General features: G+C 43.1%; 1 protein-coding gene and 1 long non-coding RNA gene across 7 annotated transcripts in view; one reads left to right on the top strand and one right to left on the bottom strand.

The window, feature by feature from the left end:
* Positions 1-18,553, top strand: part of LOC120425745 (talin-2) — a 105,549-nt gene that overhangs the window by 81,086 nt on the left and 5,910 nt on the right. For 4 of the 6 annotated variants that reach the window (XM_039590390.2, XM_039590372.2, XM_039590363.2 and 1 more), the window contains 4 exons: positions 45-4,079; positions 4,216-4,406; positions 8,901-9,545; positions 15,392-16,572. In XM_039590390.2, coding sequence (XP_039446324.1) covers positions 45-4,079; positions 4,216-4,406; positions 8,901-9,545; positions 15,392-16,572 — 6,052 coding nt within the window. Of the gene's footprint in view, positions 1-44; positions 4,080-4,215; positions 4,407-5,600; positions 6,171-8,900; positions 9,546-15,391; positions 16,573-18,553 lie in introns of those variants that run through there. The other 2 variants (XM_039590400.2, XM_039590396.2) reach the window with 2 other exon arrangements.
* On the bottom strand, positions 10,867-15,330 carry LOC120425807 (uncharacterized). Its single transcript, XR_005606598.2, has 2 exons — positions 12,018-15,330; positions 10,867-11,948 (listed from the first exon to the last, which is right to left on the bottom strand). It is a non-coding gene; the product is annotated as an uncharacterized LOC120425807 (long non-coding RNA).

Here is an 18,553-nt window from a genome sequence, read left to right as displayed (position 1 = left end):
AACATTATTTACGACAAGATCACTAATAATAACCTTCCTTTCAGTAATTTCCGCTGCCAGTCAGTGTGCCCTGGCCACCAGTCAGCTGGTAGCTTGTGCCCGTGTTGTTGCTCCTACGATCCAGAGTCCGGCTTGCCGGGAACAGCTCGAGTCGGCGGCACGCGAAGTTGCCAAGGCCGTCGCTCATCTGGTAGAGGTCTGCAACGACGCTACCGACAATCAGCAGCTGCGTGGAGATCTGATGGGCGCCGCCAAGGACGTGTCCAAGACGCTGGCCGAACTGCTGGAGCACATCAAGCTGAGTTCCCGCGAGAAGGCACGTCGCGTCGATGACAATCCGGTCGAAGAGGTGCTGGTCGCTACGGACATTCTGGTATCGGCGACCAACCCGCAGGAGATGATCCTGCAGGCGCAGAAGCTGGGCCAAGCTACGGCACAGCTCATTCAGAGCATCAAGGGAGAAGCCGAACGGCAGGATGATTCAAACATGCAACGCAAGCTGCTGGAAGCAGCTAAACAACTTGCGGACGCTACCGCCCGTATGGTAGAAGCTGCCAGACTGTGCGCCAACAACCCGCACAACTCCGAACATCAGGACACGCTGCGTTTCGCCGCGGAAGAACTTCGCGTGATCACGACCACAACCGCCAACACTCCAGCCATCAAGCGCAAGCTGATCAACCGTCTGGAGCAGTGCTCGAAGCAAGCTGCTTCCGCCGCAACTCAGTGCATCACCGCTGCCCAGAACGCCCTGATGCACAGCAATGACGTGCAAACGAAGGAGATTCTCCTCCAGGATTGTCAAACCGTTGCCGATCAGATCCCTCGCTTGGTCGCCGGAGTCAAGAACACCCTTTCCCGTCCCGATGACCCGAACGCTCAACTCGGATTGATCGACGCCGCTGAAATGTTCCTGGAACCAGGAGCACAGGTTGCCCAATCGGCCCGCGATCTCCAGCCAACCGTCATGGATCAAACCGCTTCACAGCAGCTATCCCGTTGCGCACTGAACCTAACCCACTCGATCCACGACCTCCGTTCAGCCGCTCATCGCGCTCGCGAAGCCTGCGGAGGAAACGAACTGGACGCCGCACTGGAAGCCGTTCGTAACTTGAGGAACGTCCTGAACGATACACGCCAAGCTAGCCAGGAAGGCAACCTTCGTCCACTGCCAGGTGAGACGGCTGACTCCTGCTTCAAGCAGCTTGCGGCGGCAAGCAACAGTGTCGATTCCACCCTGTACCAGCTGATGTCTGCCGTCCAGCAGGGCAACCGTCCGTACGCTGGCGTTGCCGGAAGAGATGCCGCTCTCGCCCTAGGCGAGTACACCAAGAGTGTCCGCGGAGTGGTCGCTACCACCAAGAACCCGATCGTGGTCGATTGCGCCGACGAGGTCATCCAGGATTCGATGCGAGTGATCGAGGAAGCGCAGAGAACGCTGCAGAACCTTGGCAATCAAGACGAACTGGTTGCGGCGATCAAGCGTACCAAGCATTCGCTAGGCAGAACGATCGATTGTTTCCCAGGGGTGAAGGACATTAGCGAGGCGTTCGAGAACATGGCTGATTTGAGGGCTATCTTGGATACCGGGGAGTACCCACCGTCAAGCCGTGCGTTTGGTCATTTGCAGAACGAGCTGAAGAGCGCTGCTGACAACTTGAACTCCGCTGGAGGACAGGTCGCCCACTCGTACGACAGTTCCATCAAGCTGGCCAACACCAGCCAGGAGTTCTACCACGCGTACAAGGAGCTGATGACCGTAACGCTGGAAATGGCCGGACAAACGCCGGAAGATCGTGCGCGGGAAGAGATCGTCAACTCACTGCGAGGTGTTTCAAACCAATCGATGAGTCTGCTGGGAACTGCGAAATTCGTCGCTGGAGATCCGGACAGGCCGAACGCCAAGAACGAACTGTCGTCCGCAGCTCGGATGGTAACGGAGAGCATTAACCGACTGGTGAACGTGTGCACGCAGGCTGCTCCTGGACAGAAGGAATGTGACAGCGCTATTCGTAGCATTGAATCGCTTAGACCGCTGCTGGAATCGGCTCAGGAACCACTGACGGATCAGGGGTACTTTGACTGTTTGGACACGGTTATGGAAAAGTCCAGAACGCTGGGAGACGGCATGACCGGAATTGCCAACAACGCCAAGCTGTCGAAGCACGTCGAGTTTGGACATTCGGTTGACTCGGTATCCGACTCGATCCGAGGATTGATCGAGTCTGCTTCGCAGGCTGCTTACTTGGTAGGAATTTCCAACCCAACAAGCGTTGGAGGTCGTCCGGGGTTGGTCGATCAAGCGCAGTTCGCCCGTGCGTCGCAAGCGATCCGTCAAAGCTGCGAAGTCCTTCGAGGACCAGCGTCCTCTCAGCAGCAAGTTCTGTCCGCTGCAACCATCATCGCAAAGCACACCTCAGCGCTGTGCAACGCCTGTCGTAACGCAAGTTCAACCACCACCAACCCGGTGGCCAAGCGTCACTTTGTCCAGGCAGCGAAGGAGGTCGCCAACTCAACGGCGGATTTGGTCCGTGAGATTAAGGCACTGGACAAAGACTACAGTCCGGTTTCGAGAGCACGATGCGCTGGAGCTACCGAGCCGCTGCTGGAAGCCGTTTCATCCCTGTGTCAGTTTGCCAACTCATCCGAGTTTATCTCGATCCCTGCGCGCATCTCGTCGGAAGGTCGCAAGGCTCAGGAACCGATCCTACAGGCTGGCCGTGGAATCCTGGATGGTGCGATTGATATGGTGAAGACGGCCAAGGTACTCGCCATGACCCCAACCGATCCACCGGTGTGGCAACAGCTAGCAATTCACAGCCGTAACGTGTCCGAGAGTATCAAGAAGCTGGCGTCGAGCATCCGTGAGAAGGCACCTGGACAGCTGCAGTGCGATCAGGTGTTGGAAGTGCTGAAGGAATGCGCCCGTGATTTGAACTCGGCCGCTTTGGCCGTCGGAGTCGATGGACTGCCGCAGCGCAAGGAGAACAATTTGCAAGGATTCACCAACCAGTCGTTGAACGCCGCATCGGAGCTGATCGATCGTTTGGAGCCGGTCAAGTCGTCGGCTAAGAAGAATGCCGAAAGTCTGGGACACGCCGTGAACCAGATCGCGAAGCACGTGGTTCCGCTGACAAATGGAGTTATCGGAGCGTGTTCGCACGTGGTTCACTCGGGACAGCAGTCGGTGCTCATCGATCAGGTCAAGTCGGTGGTAGAGTGTTGTTCGCAGCTGGTCCAGGTGGCAAAGAATGCCGGTGGTAACCCTCGAGCTTCCCATTGTCATCCAGAGTTGGACGAGGCCGTGGAAGCTACACGTGAAGCAATTCAAGAGTTGAACGCCACCGTTGAGCGTTTGTCTACGGAGAATGGCGTCGTGACTGGGTTGATGGAGCAGATCTCTCGCTCAATGTCACGTATTACCGACAAGCGTCAGTCGTTCTTGGGAGCGTCGATCAACGACACCTATGTGGACTACCAGACTCGCATGGTACAATCAGCGAAGGAGATCGCTCGTTACGCCAACGAAATCAACGCAAAGGCCGCCATCGATCCTTCCAAGCTAGCCCAGCTATCGGTCGAGATGACCCATCACTACTCTCAGCTTGCGCAAGATTCGGTAGGAGCGTCTGCTTTGACGACCTCTCCGGATGTTGCCATCCGTATTCGTAACACCGTTCAAGATCTTGGTCGCTCGGTGAATGTTCTGATCCAGTCAACCGCCGGAATCCGCAAAGATGACAGCTCCGGCCTGGTGGAGATCTCCCGTGGAGCTCGTGACGTCTCCGAAAAGGTTTCCCAAGTGCTGGCAGCGCTGCAAGCCGGTTCTCGTGGAACGCAGGCCTGCATCAACGCTTCCAGCACGGTGTCGGCGATCATCAGCGATCTGGACACGACGATCATGTTCGCGACGGCCGGTACGCTGCACTCCGAAGACGAGGGTCGCTTCTCGGACCATCGGGAGCACATTCTGAAGACGGCCAAGGCGCTGGTGGAGGACACCAAGATTTTGGTGGCCGGTGCTGCCGGAACGCAGGACCAGCTGGCGGCCGCCGCGCAGAACGCTGTTACTACCATTTGTGAGTAGATCTGTGATTTTGTCTGTTTTGTCTGTGGCGATTGTAAAACATAAACAAATCGTACCAAAGACTGAAAAACTACAGACTGTTCAACTGAACTGTCAAATAAACAAACTTTTTTTTTGCAAATTTCCAGTGCAACTGGCGGAAGCGGTCAAGCACGGAGCGGCTTCGCTCGGCTCCAACCAGCCCGACTCGCAAGTCATGGTGATGAACGCGGTGAAAGATGTGGCCGCTGCACTCGGTGAGCTAATAAACGCTACTAAGCTTGCATCTGGTAAACCCATTAACGACCCGGCTATGAATGATTTGAAAGATAGCGCTAAGGTATGTTGTTTTTTCTGTATTTGTTTTATTTTCTCCTCCTTATTTCTTTACATTACTCCAAATATCCTCACTCTATCTACTTAATCCCTTCTTGAATCTCGAACTAAATTTCTGTGATATTATTCATAAACAATTTTCTAATTTTTATTATGTATTTTCGAAAACATTGTTGAGCTGACAATTTAAAACAAAACAAATGTTGTGATTAATCCCCAAAACCGTAATGCGTTCTAATATTTTGGTGGCCGAAAAGTGCAAATTTGTTGAATAACCGCAAGTAATGACGTTCTAATACCCCCGTTTTAATCAGCTTCCGCTCCAAACCAACAATCAATTCGAAAAAAGTAACGCTTTGCTTGTCCAATTCGTAAGCACAAATTAATAAATTAATCGACTGGATTTTGAGACTGATTTTTCTGACACACTTTTTGTGAAAAGGTTCAAGACTGGGATTAAACGTTGATGGATTTTTAAACACAAACTCACGCAAAAACAATTAATTGATAATTTACTGAATCACGGAAGGAAAAAAGATTATAGATGGCATGTCACGAACCAAAAATCTGGCAACACTGCACTAGTTGAATTGAATTTCGCTGGCGCAAGATTCTCAGTTTGAATCAAACTCTTGATCACCGCGATGGATATGGCAATTGAGACAGACACACGTGTTCCTGCGAATACTAACAGCATGTTAGGGAAGCACTAGTCCAGCTAGTAGTTACATGCTGTATATTTTGGGATGGAAAGCTGCATGAAGATTCAAATATAAATTATTCTGTAAATGCTTGCACAATTTTAGAGAAAATCGTGAACTATTGCGAAATACGCCAGTGCATGTTGTAAAAAGTATCTTCTCCTAGCTAACCCCAGTGCCACCTATGTTTCAGTAGCGCAACCCGGTTTACCATAGACTGAATAGATATCTAACTGCATCCACTTGGGTAAAGTTGAGCGCGTACGACAAACGGTAGATTTGAAATTAACACTGGCTGCGCGTACCAACACAGGGTAAAAGACAACTTTCTCTACTTTGAATGCTTCTGCTGGGACGAGGACGAATTGGGTTTTCTTGGAATGGCCTGTCCGGGTGCGTCGGGTTCTCTGTTTCCTGCCTGCCGGTATCATCCTGCGTGGTCCATCCAATCGTACTCAAACCACACCCTGTCCTGTTTTTCTATTCCTTCTTCGCAGATGATTAGGGCACTTTGCCTCTCCCAGGTATCCGAGTACCGCGAGAGCAGTCGAAGTTCGTCCGCCACTTCCACGTCCACGTGGGTTAGCAAGTAGAGAAGCTGTCCTTGTCCCGAACATCGCCCTTTTGATGTGCCATATCTGTTCTGAAATCCGTTTCTATGACCGCCCGGAAACCACGTGTGAGAGTGTGTGCACGTGCATTAGATCTCTGTCCCATTCCCCTCTATTTCCCTTCATTGTTGAAAATTGGCGCTACAAAAAGATCCCTCTCTCGATTTCCCTTTCCTAATCAAACGAAAAAAAAAAATCACAAAACAGGCAGCACTGCAGGACGCACTAGCGTTTCGAGCGGGCACCGCATGGTGGCTCTCCGATCAGGAGGAGGAATTCTTGCGCGTTCTCTCCACCGCACCGACGCTCTTCGACGGAGTCTTCTGAGAATCGGCGGAAATTGGTCTTTTTTCGCAAAGTCTGTGTAGCTTAAGTGCCATATCCAGTGCGCGTGAACGCAGAGGAAAATCGTAATCGTTTTCTGCTAGACTAGTATTACAGTAGCTTTGAGCGTGCATTTATCCCAGATTACTTTATTTTTCTCTATTCAATGTTTAGTACTTAAGAATCATATCTTATTTTAAAACATTATAAGCACCACATTCACGTATTTATCTAAAAACACCGCTTTTCAATAATAAACTGTTCAAAATTAAATGTGAAGCTTTGAGCGCGTTTTGTTTGGAAGTTTGCACCCCTCAAATCCTTCAAGAACCCCTTTTTCTGGTCCAATTAATTAAGCCTTCCAGTAGCACACAAAAAAAGTCTCGAAAGCAAATGCCACGATTCAGTAAGACAAATTCACTCCGAAGTTGTAGGTAAATTATTGATTAATTGTTTATCTGTGTTTTCGTTATCTGTGTACTTTTTTTTGTTTTTGTTGTTGAAAAGTTGATCGAAATGGTTGTAATAAATGCTGCTTAGAAACAGTATTGGAAATTAGAAAATCAAACATTATGTGTTGTATCATAAAAAAATATGTATTTACATTTCTATTGAACAATTCTGAATAGAAAATAAGAATTATGCATCATTATTCACACATTTTTCATGTAAAATTGGATTTGAAGAAGAACTTGTTTGTGCTTATACTGTGAACTCGTTGAAAATTGAGCAACTCAATTTAATAAAATTCAAACAAATTTTCACAGAATATTAAATTTGAAATTTGCATTCTAAAAAAATAATAATAATTAAAATTTAATTGATTGAGTAACACGTAAAAGGGCGGACCGATAGAATTATTTTGATAATACTCAATATGAGCAATTCTCTGAGATTTCGGTCATTCGATTTTTTTTTGTACAAGCAGAAAAATAAGGCATATTTGAATCAACAAAACGTTTTGTTGATTTGAAAATCAAGATTTTTGTTGAATCAACGCTAAACGTCAAAGCAACTTTTTCAAAACAACAAAAGATTTTTGTTGAATTGAGAAACTCTTGTTTCAACGCAAAATCAGCGTTGATTATATTCAACAAAAATTTTGTTGAATCAAACCTCGTACAGGCTGATTCTACAAAATATTTAAATCCGGCTGAAACTTTTTTGGTGCCTTTGGTATATGCCCAAATAAACCATTCTGCATCATTAGTTTGTTCATGTAATTTTCCTTACAAATTTGACAGCTACTCGGTAAAAATTTTTTTTGGTGATTTTTAATTTCACTTTTTGTCACTAAAACTTGATATGCAAAAAACACTATTTTTTTAATATGTTTTAGGGGAAATCAAATGTCAACCATTGAGAAATTTTCAGAATTGGCAAAAAATCTTTGAACGAGTTATGAATTTATGAATCATTACTGATTTAAAAAAAAAACCGAAATATTGGTCTCAAAATTTTATCAACTTCTTTTTAATGTTAAAATCAAATTTGCAATCAAAAAGTACTTTTTAATGAAAATTTGATAAAGTGCACCGTTAAGGCAATTTTTAGGTAAATTTATTGAAAACATTGGCAGTTTTTCATTTTTAAAATTGTGCACTAATTTGTTTGCCCACCTTTGAAAAAAAAAATATTTTTGAAGTGCTGAGAAAATTCTCTATATTTTTCATTTTTTAACTTTGTTGATACGACCTTTAGTTGCTGAGATATTGCCATGCAAAGGTTTAAAAAGCAGGAAAATTTATGTTTTCTAAGTCTCACCCAAACAACCCACCATTTTCTAATATCGATATCTCAGCAACTAATGGTCCGATTTTAATTGTTAAAATATGAAACATTTGTGAAATTTTCTGATCTCTTCGAGACTAGCATTTCAAAAGGGCGTAATATTGAAAGTTTAGCCACATTAGGGTACATTAGGGTGACAAGAAGAAAAAATAAAATTTTGGGAAATCGCAAGAGGCTGGCTTCCAAAAAAGTGCCCACGTGATTTATGGATGGTCCCAAAAAGCAACCCCTGAACCGATTTCGCTCAAAATTTTCACAATTACATATTTTCACCTAAGGAATCGAATCATCCCTGCTGTCGTTTTTTTATTGTCACCCTAATGTACATGTTTTTCAACAAAAAATTTAAGAGGTTTTTTAAATAGGGTGTTACAAGCTATGGGATTCCCTATGTCTATAAGACCTTTTCAAATATAAAACTCTAGATTTGTGTCTTAATAGCAAATGATTATTTTGCCCTAGATTTTGACCTTTAATTTTTTGAGAAAAATTTAAAACAAAAACAAAAATTAAAATATTTAATGGGCTAATATAATTTTTATCAAATACAGTCCAGACTCGTTTATCCGAAGGCCTTGGCAAAATTTCACTTCGAATAATCGAATCACAAAAAAAGCATTGAAAAAATGCATTCCTAAATTTTGTAGGCAATCAACCATTCAAATTTGACTAAAATTGGATTGTAGACCTCGAATTTGATGTTCAAAATAATTAGAATACAAAAAATGTTCGTGCTTCGATTATTCGAAGTCTCATACAGACCTTCGGATAATCGAACTTGGGATAATCGAAACTTCGGATAATCGAGTCTTTACTGTATTCAGTAAAGCGATTTTGTTAGCCAATTAACTTTATTTTCATCAATTTCTGTATCATAAAGTCTTGAGATTTTAACACAACGAAACTGATTTGAGCTCTTCAAAAATCATTAAATTCATTTCAACTAAGTCATTCTAAGAATCTTTGACACACTTTTCGATCAACTTTTTAACACGTTTTTTCACAACAAATCCTAACAAATTATAACATTTAACTAATTGTTTTTCTCAATCGCTTTTCCAACCCTCGCAGGTCATGGTGATGAACGTCACCTCGTTGCTGAAAACTGTTAAGGCCGTCGAGGACGAGCACACGCGTGGCACGCGCGCAATGGAAGCTACCGTGGACGCCATCACGCAGGAGATCCGCTCGATGCAGTTTGCTCCGGACGTCCACCGGTCCAGCATGCAGCAGCTGTCCCGACCGGAAGACCTCATTACGGTGACCAAGCACGTGACGGCCGCGACGGCAAAGGCCGTTGCCGCGGGGACTTCGAACCTGCAGACGGACATTACGGCGGCGGCCAATTTGGGCAGGAAGACGATCTCGGACATGCTGGCGGTTTGCAAGTCGGTCGCGTGGTCCTGTGCGGAGACGCAGGAGCTGAGACAGAGGACGCTGGACGCGGGGTCGGCGGTGGCGATTTCGTACCGGGATCTGCTGGAGGGTGTGCTGAAGCACTGTTCGGCGGACGAGCGGATGCAGCTGTCGCGGAGGGTGGCCAAGTGCGTTACCGATTTGGTTGGGATGGCGCAGCTGTTGAAGGGTTCGGACTGGGTCGATCCGGACGATCCGACGGTTATCGCGGAGAATGAGCTGCTGGGGGCGGCCGCTTCGATTGAGGCCGCGGCCAAGAAGTTGGCCAGCCTGCGACCGCGACGACAGGCGGAGGTTAAGGTGAGTTTTTGGATAAATTGTAGGACATAGTTTAGGTTAAGGTGGAGATGGGTGTTAGTGTTTATGGTGAAAGTTTCTAAATCTTCTCTACTGTTTCGAACAATCTCTGTCCTGGTGGAGGGTGATTCCGGTGAGATATGTTTGATATTCTTGGTTGTTAAATTTTATATTATCACCCAGGAATCAAACATATTATTACTGTGGTCATCGTTGTCTTCTTGGTGAACAAAGAAACGCACGTGTGTACATATATAAGGTGGTAACGGATTATTACCCGGGCAGACGGTAATAACAAAATTCATGTCTTTTCAATAACAAATTTTGTTAAAATAACAAAAACTGTTATTGAATATTCTTGTAAATAAATTTTGGAAGAAAAAATAATAACTGTTTCTGTTATTTTAACAAACAATGTTATTGGGATGATATTCAATTGGAAATGTGGAATAATATAATAATAACAGTTTAAGTTATGTTTTTCCATTTAATTCCATAATAACAGGAACTGTTATTGGTTTGATATTCCATTGGAAATGTGAAATAAGATGATAATAACAGTTTAAGTTATGTTTTTCTATTTTATTACATAATAACAGGAACTGTTATTGGTTCGATATTGCATTGGAAATGAGGAATAAGATGATAATAACAGTTTAAGTTATACCCGAGGTCGCATATACCCGAGCCGGAGGTCGTAACAGGAGTTTCAAAAAAAATATACTTTTTGTATTTTGTATCAAAATAGTTACTGAATCTGTTGTATTTTGTATCAAAATATTTACTGAATCTGTTAAATTAAGAAAATAAAATTTAGAAAGTATTAAAATGCTGCACTGTGGATTCAAAAAAACTCTGGTTAACTATTTTAAAAAAAACTAAATGAAATAAAGTAGAGGAATTGCTGTTGATGTGTAAGTGATCATTTTCCTCATTCCTTGGACATTTTCAAAAATGTTTTGTGCATATTGGTAACTATTTCTGCCCTGTTTTTATTTCACAGAGCGAATTGAAAGACAAAAACAACCGCTTTTTCTTGGATGGAGTAATAAATTGGATAAAAATTCCAGTATTTCCCCGATTACAAAACATTGTAACCAAAAACAAAAAGTCAACAAACTCATGACTCATCCTTAATTTTATACCGATTATAGTCTACGACAGAAATTTGACGATTAATACTTATTGGTCGAAGATTTTTGTTTGCAATCTTTTATTTAAGGATTAAAAATTTATAAATTGAACTCTTTTAAAAAAAATCAAGATTAGAAGATTTATAATTTTCGGAACATATAAACACGACCAACTACAAGTAACTGACAAGTTAGTGTCAAAGTCAACTTTATTGACATCATTAGATAAATCGAGTGGCTAACATTAACGGCTCACGCCCCCCTAAAGCACGCGCTTTGCGAACACGTTCTTGTCGGTCAGCTTATCGTTGTGCTTGGTCTCGATCGCCACATGAAGAAGTGCCCAAAGAATTCGGCCGGATGTCGAGGGAGATACGCACGCGCATCACCGTATCGAACGCGATCAGACGCGAGTGTCCTTTATCAGGTTGTTCTCCAGCAGCTGCGTGCGATATCGGCTTACGAGAAAGAAGGTTGAAGCGATCAGTTAAACCAGTACACTCAGGCTTCTTATCTGGAAGAAAATGTACTTGTAGATATCACCTCCGGTCATCCGGGCACCTGTCCGATGGTCGCCAAATCGATGTACAAGTTGCTCATGATAAACAGAACCACGGTAACGCCCGCACCGACACACTCCTAGCCGAGCTCGTTGTACACGCAGTGGCGACTGGGGCGCTGCTGAAGGGGAAGGACTCAATTAAACCAACTATTTCTCCCACAAGATAGATCTCCACTCGTTCAGCACCGTCTTCCCCTTGTCCGTGCCGAGCGGCTTGCGGTTGTCGCGAGCATTCAGCTTGCCGGGCGCTTCCACAATTAGCAGGGACGAGTTGTACACGTATAGCTGCCGGCGCAGTCCGACGCCTTGAGCGCTTCCAGGCCGGCAGTCGGATGGTCCCGGTTTCACTCGTGTCTTCAAACATGCTGCATCAGTCGATCACGTCGGTGGACTCTTCCGGATCGACAAGTAAACCGTCCAGCATGGGCATGACGGACTACGACACGTTAATCACGAATTCCATCGCCGGTGACTTCGGCGGGGTATTGTTCCGGCAGTAGTTCTCGGTGGCCACAAACTCGTACGCTCGTAAACTCTGGGCGCTCGTACTTGTTCATTCACTGGCCGGTTTGATCCAGATGCTGCAAGTACTCCGCAGGAACTTCGACAAACACTGGAAGCGACGTCCTCCGTCGTTGAACGGTAGCTACACCGCGGCGCCTTTTTGCCAAAATTGACGATCGGCTTGGCCTTCTTGAAATAGCGACGACACTGAAGTAAACAATACTACAATTGGTTATCCTGAATTGGCATAAAATAATTTTGAAATTTACGACTCACATTTTGACCATTTGTTTTGGAAAATCTTCGACTGTTCGAAACGGTACTGACATCTCACGTCATATTTGAACAGAACTGATCGATCACTTTAAGCCAAGATACAAACCTCAATCAAATATTGACCGAAGATGGCAGTACTGTGTCTTGATGGTGGTATTGTCCTTTGCAATTCTTTTCAAAAAGCAATAAATTTTACTTAACTTTTTGGCTCCATAAACAAAACTATCCGGCAAATTGTTGGTTTGAATACAATAGTAAAAGTGTTATTCTTCTACAGAAAAATAAACATTAGAATTCGTGTGAACAAAAGTGGCAAATAATGTTTATTATATCAAAACGTCCGCCAGTAAAGTTTTTCGTGCAACGCGCAATACCGCGATCTCTTTTTTTCTGCCCCCCGCGCGACGTCGGACACGACGAGTGTGCGAGCGCTCGCTCTGGGAAATGTCAAAACAACAATCGCAGCTGGCTTTTTGTTTATGTCGGTCGTCGCCGCGAACTTTGCGTTCAACTTTTCGCGTTTGTTTGTTTGTTTACAATCGTTGCTGGAAAAAGTGAAGTGAAGACAAAGCTGTGTCCTGAATCCGGTTCCGTCGTGTTTGTTTATGTCCGCGGTGGAATTGAAGCCTGAAAAATCGTATTCAGGTGTATTATTTTGGCTGTGCGAGAGGAATCTTTCACTGGAGGAGGCGGGAATCGATTTAGCGGAAGTCTGTGGCAAATCCCCGTGTGTGTGTGTGTGTGTGTGTGTTTTTTTTAAAGTGATTAATAATGTAAAAAAAAAATAAAATGATGTTTACTGCTCATGCAACAAGCTTCGGCCAGGTTTGATTGTTTTCGCGGCGCCTGACCTGAAAACAAATGCACCAGATTCTCGCCCAGCTGGATCAAAACCTCCTGAGAAGGAAATTTGCAACGAAGGTGGCAGCCGATTCCGGGATTGTTCCTCCACCGTGTGCGAATCCTTCGAGCGGGTAAGTTGATCCTTGATCAATCCGATTTTGTAAAAGGACAAAATTGGTTGGATTCTAGTTGATTAGTTTGTTTGTTTTGAAATGAGCCTGGTTCTTTAATCTTATGAATCTTACGTGAGGCTTAAAGGGGATTGTTCACATTCCGGAACTTTCCTTTCAATCTAAACAAATCAACTGGAAAACCACGAAATTTTGTCTTTGTAAACAAACATGCCATTCTGTTTGTTGATAAAGGTTTCTTCTCAGATTTGGGGTTCTGAACTCGGCGTGTTTTTGTCTGAAGATTCTTCCGGAAAAATCCGACTGACTGACGGTTCAGACTGCCGGTGCCGACGACAATTTGTTGGATTCAACCTGATCGTGAACATCCCGTTTGAAACCCTGGTCAGTTGTCGAGTTGTTGTTGTTCCTCAACGAAAGTTCCTCTATCAGCAGGCGTGGTTAATTAGATAAGTATATTTAACTATTCCACCACTTTCTCCTTCTTTTTCAATTTCTCTTCTTCACTGTCCTCGTTCTTATCCTCCTCATCTCCCTCCAGGAGGAAATCTCGGGTTTGTTTTAAAAGGTCCTAAGCGCCAGTTGTAAACAAAGCAGTTTTTCGATTCGATTATTCGATATCAATTTTTTTTTTCGATTAATTTTTTAAGCTTTTTAGGTGTTTTTGTGAAACCGCCTCGAGTCAAGGGTATTTAAAAGCAAAAAGTCAAGGGTATTTAAAAGCAAAAAAAAATGGTTTATTGTATCTCTCAAGTCAAACCTTCAGGATTGAGATATTTATTAGCCAAAAGACATGTTTTTCCATCGAGCACCTAATGTTGACTAAACCGTAATTAGATGACCAATTGCAGATTAGAAATTTTATTAGAATGGGCTCATTTCCCATACTTTATACGGTCAAATTGTCATTGAAGAATTGATTCTTTGTGTTTTTATTTTTCTCTTTTTCGCAGGACTGGAAACTAAAAATCAATCTGGTATTTTATGTTGGAGAAAACTTTTTGCGCACACTGGATTCAAACTGGCGCCCAATGGACTGATAAAAAAAACCTAACACAATCCTTAGCCTGAAAGATGGATTTCCAGATGGTCAAAGTAAGTTAAAATAATTATTCGAGGTGAACCTATCACTTTTTTTCTATTGATTGTATGTTGAAAATTCATCATAGCAAAAAAAAAAAAATGCTGGATGAATTTTTAAAAGTAAATTGTAGCTTTTAAAAGATGCGATAGTAACACCGACCAACAAAATTTCTGCGTAGGCTCAGAAAGACGTGTACTTTGATTTTTTCAAAAATATTTAGACATGGCGGAATGGTTTTTCTTCAAAATTTGTATGGAGAATGCTGTTCGCTAGTCCCACATATTGCATGCAATTTTTGCTTGTATTCAGCAGCGACGAACCGCCCTGATTCTCCATACAAACTTTTGAGAAAAACTATTCGGTCCCGTCTAAATATTTTTGAAAAAATTCAAAGTGTGTTCGAGTTGAGGCTGCGCAGTCATTTTTGTCAATTTTTGTAGGTCAGTGTAATCATTTTGAAACATTTTGAAACATTTTGTTACAATAATCAAGCAATACATAAACAAAGGACTTTTTCCCTTTTCTTTAAATTTATTTGGCTTTATCCGTATACAACTTTACTGGACTTAATTATGTTCTTAATTCTCCCCAAAATGTCCCAGGCATTGAAAGTTTGTAAAATGTTGCAAAATAATTATTTTAAACTATTTAAATACTTGTTATTATATTTGAAGGGCTTTTTTTTTGAAAAAGTGAAAGCGTGGTGGGGGGGGGGGGAAGTTGGGTTCAAAATTAGGAGGGGTGCACTGGAATCTATTTTTTTGGGATCAAAAAGCTTTGAGCTGTAGCAAAGTTTACTAGCCTCAAATAATTCGAATGCACAGCTATCTAAAAACAGATTTTGATACAGCAAAAAAATATTTCAATCTATTTTTGATACAATTTTGATATTTTTAGTTATTTTTTCTGTTTTTGTTTCTGTTACAAACTTCTGCTCAGGCAACTTTCCATGTGACAAAATAATAACACTTTTTGTTATGCAATCAATCCATATAAATAACACTTTTTGTTATTTGGGTGCACCCCATCCATCGCTCAGAATAACTAACCTTGTTATTCTATTGTTCTGGATTCTATGTTATTAGAATGTTATTGTAATAACAGAGCAATAACAATTTTAGTTATTTTTCGAACAAATCTTTGTTATGGAAATTTGTTATTTTAACAACTAATCCGATCATCCCAATAACGGATTTTGATCTTCTCACAATATCAAAAACTGACCTTCCCAAGTTATTTCCGTCTGCTCGGGTAGCTAGTTTATAACTAATTGTAGGTTCTTCCCCCAACTGATCTTCTTTGTTTGCCCTCAACAGGAAACGGACGAGAATCTGAACTTTGACGAGATGATTCTGGAGGCGGCCAAGGGCATCATGGCAGCTTCGTCGGCTTTGGTCCGTGCGGCGAACGCCGCTCAACGCGAGCTCGTAGACCAAGGCAAGGTCGCTCGACGACCCCTGACCTCGTCCGACGATGGTCAATGGTCTGAAGGTCTCATTTCCGCTGCCCGTCTGGTCGCAGCCGCTACCCACAGCTTGGTAGAGGCCGCCCAACATCTGGTCCAGGGCACAGGAACCGAAGAAACGTTGATTTCAACCGCCAAACAGGTCGCCAGCTCAACCGCTCAGCTATTGATCGCTTGCAAGGTCAAGTCCGACCCCAACTCGGAGACCGGCCGCAGACTGCAAGCCGCTGGCAATGCCGTCATCAAGTCCACCGACAAGCTCGTCCAAGCCGCCCAGCAAGCCATCGAGGGCGAAGAGGAACACACGCTGAAGCTTAACCGCAACATGGTCGACGGAATGGCCCAGGAGATCAACGCCCGCTCCGAGGTGCTCATGCGCGAACGCCAGCTCATGGAAGCCCAGAACAAACTGATCGCAATCCGCCACCTCAAGTACCGTCAAAAACTCGCCGGAGGCTTCGCCACCGACAGCAGCGACGAAGGCGGCGTCCAACCTCCAACCTTCACCGGCTACCAAGTCACGACCACCCCGAAACCACACACGCTCCCCAAACCCGGCACCTACTCGCCCTCCCCCGTCATCAACAGCCCCGCCGGATCAACCGGAACCTTCCCGCGAAACCCCCAACAACAAAATCACCAACAACAATCCTCCTCAACCACCACCACAACTTCGTCCTTCCAAAGATCCCCGCTCCTCACAGCCAACGCCGTCCCAAAGCCCTACCAATCGGACACCATCAAATCCCCGACAGCCCTCGTGTCCCCCTCAATCCTCAACCGAACGTACGAAACGACCCGCGTGGAAAACTCCAACCTAAGCGCAGGAAAGTTCAACCGAACGCAGTTTGACGCCGCCGTGCAGGATCTGCAGAACAAGGTGCAGCAGCCGTTGAGTTCGTTCCGAGGGTCGCCGACGCAGCAGCAACAGCAGGCAGGAGGGTATGGAACCATTACGACGACGACGACGAGTACCACGAGCAATGGGACCGGAGCACCGGCGCCGCAGAATTACGAAGGATTTACCACGAGGTAATTGGGCTTGCGAAAGGGTGAAATTTTTATTGAAGGGGCTAATTTGGAATGGATAACTTTTAGAGTTAATATTTAATAAGCAAGGGTAAAACTTTAACCAAGCTAGTAACAGTGGAACGTTGAATTCTAATAAATTAATTTAATTAAACTATCATCACATCACAGTGAATGCTAATTGCTTGCTAAACCAGTCATTTTAGTAAAACTTAACAGTCTTTTGATAAAGAGATGACCTTTATTGAGTTTCAAAATCTGAAACTCCAACACCAATTGAGGAATTTCATAGCAAAACCGGCAATGGATTTTTATTTTATTTTTTTATTTGGCTCAAACTTTGTGGGGGCCTTTTCTAAGACCAAAGAAGCTATTTTGTGCCATTGGTTAACACATACAAGTCTCCATACAATTTTGGCAGCTGTCCATACAAAAATGGTACGTAAATATTCGAAAATCTGTAACTTTTGAATGAATTTTCTGTTCAATTTAGTTTCTTCCGCAAAGTTGTAAGCATTGTTGATGAATATTCAGAAAAAATAGGTACACGAAAAAATGCCGATTTATTTTCAACCTTTTTTTTCAAAAAAATCAAATTTCCCATAATAAATATTTTGTTTATTTTCGAGATTTTTTGATAAGTTTTGGGGGACAAAAACACAAAAATTTTGAGCCATTCTGCCACCGAGTTAAGATTTTTAGAAAAAATAATGACTTTTGGAAAAAAAATCGAAATTTAATACAAAAAAATTGTATGACCTGATTTTTTTATGCTAAATTTAATTTGCAGAGGAAGCCCCCACCCACAGTTTGAGCCAAATAAAAAAAATGGTCGAAATCGGCCGATATTGTAGAGAATTGCTCTATTGTTTTTAATTCGAGGATTTGTGAAAATTTCTGATTTTTTTATCTTAAATATTGAAATAATTAAAAAAAAAGTTCTTCCATCTTTATTATTTTTTGAAAATTATTTCTAAAGAGAAACTTTCCTGCAATTTTTGACAGCTGTTTTTACCAAGGTTGTTAATCGATGAATTTATCGTCGATAATACTCTAACGATAGCGATAATGGTTATCGTTATTGGAACATTCTACCATTGATAATCTTATCGACGATTATTTAAATCTTTCTAAAATTTACTGAATCCACCCATATTATGTTAAATTATCAGTGCTCTCACTAAGAATATATTTTTTGATAATGTAGCGATTTTCAAAGCATAAATAATAAAAAAAATCTTGTATGTTTTTTCACTTTTATTAGAGTTCTTCACAAAATACCGTATTTTTCGAAAATACTCAAATTTCCATATTGTACGATCAGTTCCTAACTGGACTCAGTCGTTGGAAACGACCGTCGGTTCAGCGACCGACGAAAGAGGTGGGCATAACAATGTCAAAACCGCTCCTCCCTCACTTCGTCTAACCATCCAGCTCCAGCTTTGTTGACAAACAAACGGAGCACGCGGTCGCATGATGGCGGCATCGAGCCAGAATTAGGAAAGATCATGTTTAACCATGTTTTGAAACTTTTTTCAAAAAAAATTATATTTTTCCGACTGAATAAAAAATTGACAAGCATGTTTCAACAATTATTCCGGATGTCGGAGAAGTGATAAAAAATCAAAATTTTTATCCATAATTTTTATATTACATAATTGAAATTTTCACACCAATCGGGAATCCCTAGGTCTATCCACGACCGTTTCCAATGACCGTGAGAAGGTGCCACAAAATCCAACTAGTAGCTCCATCCACAATATGGCCATCAAAAGCGAAAATTGGTATGCTTTTTCACATTTCCGTAGTAACATTGTCCCGCCCGTGTGGATCAATCGGACCGCGCTCATGATCACAAACCAGATAGTCGCTTTACTGAATCCTCTTCTGTCTCTCTAAATATATTAGTATTCAAATTGGAAATCTTTCTCCTAGCACCTTTCCAAACTTTCCAAATAATTCGGTCTCCAGGCGTCTCAGTCAA

Source organism: Culex pipiens, chromosome 3 (assembly GCF_016801865.2).
Source record: "Culex pipiens pallens isolate TS chromosome 3, TS_CPP_V2, whole genome shotgun sequence".
In the NCBI taxonomy this organism is placed as follows: Eukaryota; Metazoa; Arthropoda; class Insecta; order Diptera; family Culicidae; genus Culex; species Culex pipiens.
The sequence above is the reverse complement of the archived record's forward strand: the minus strand, read 5'-3'. Positions and strand labels throughout refer to the sequence as shown.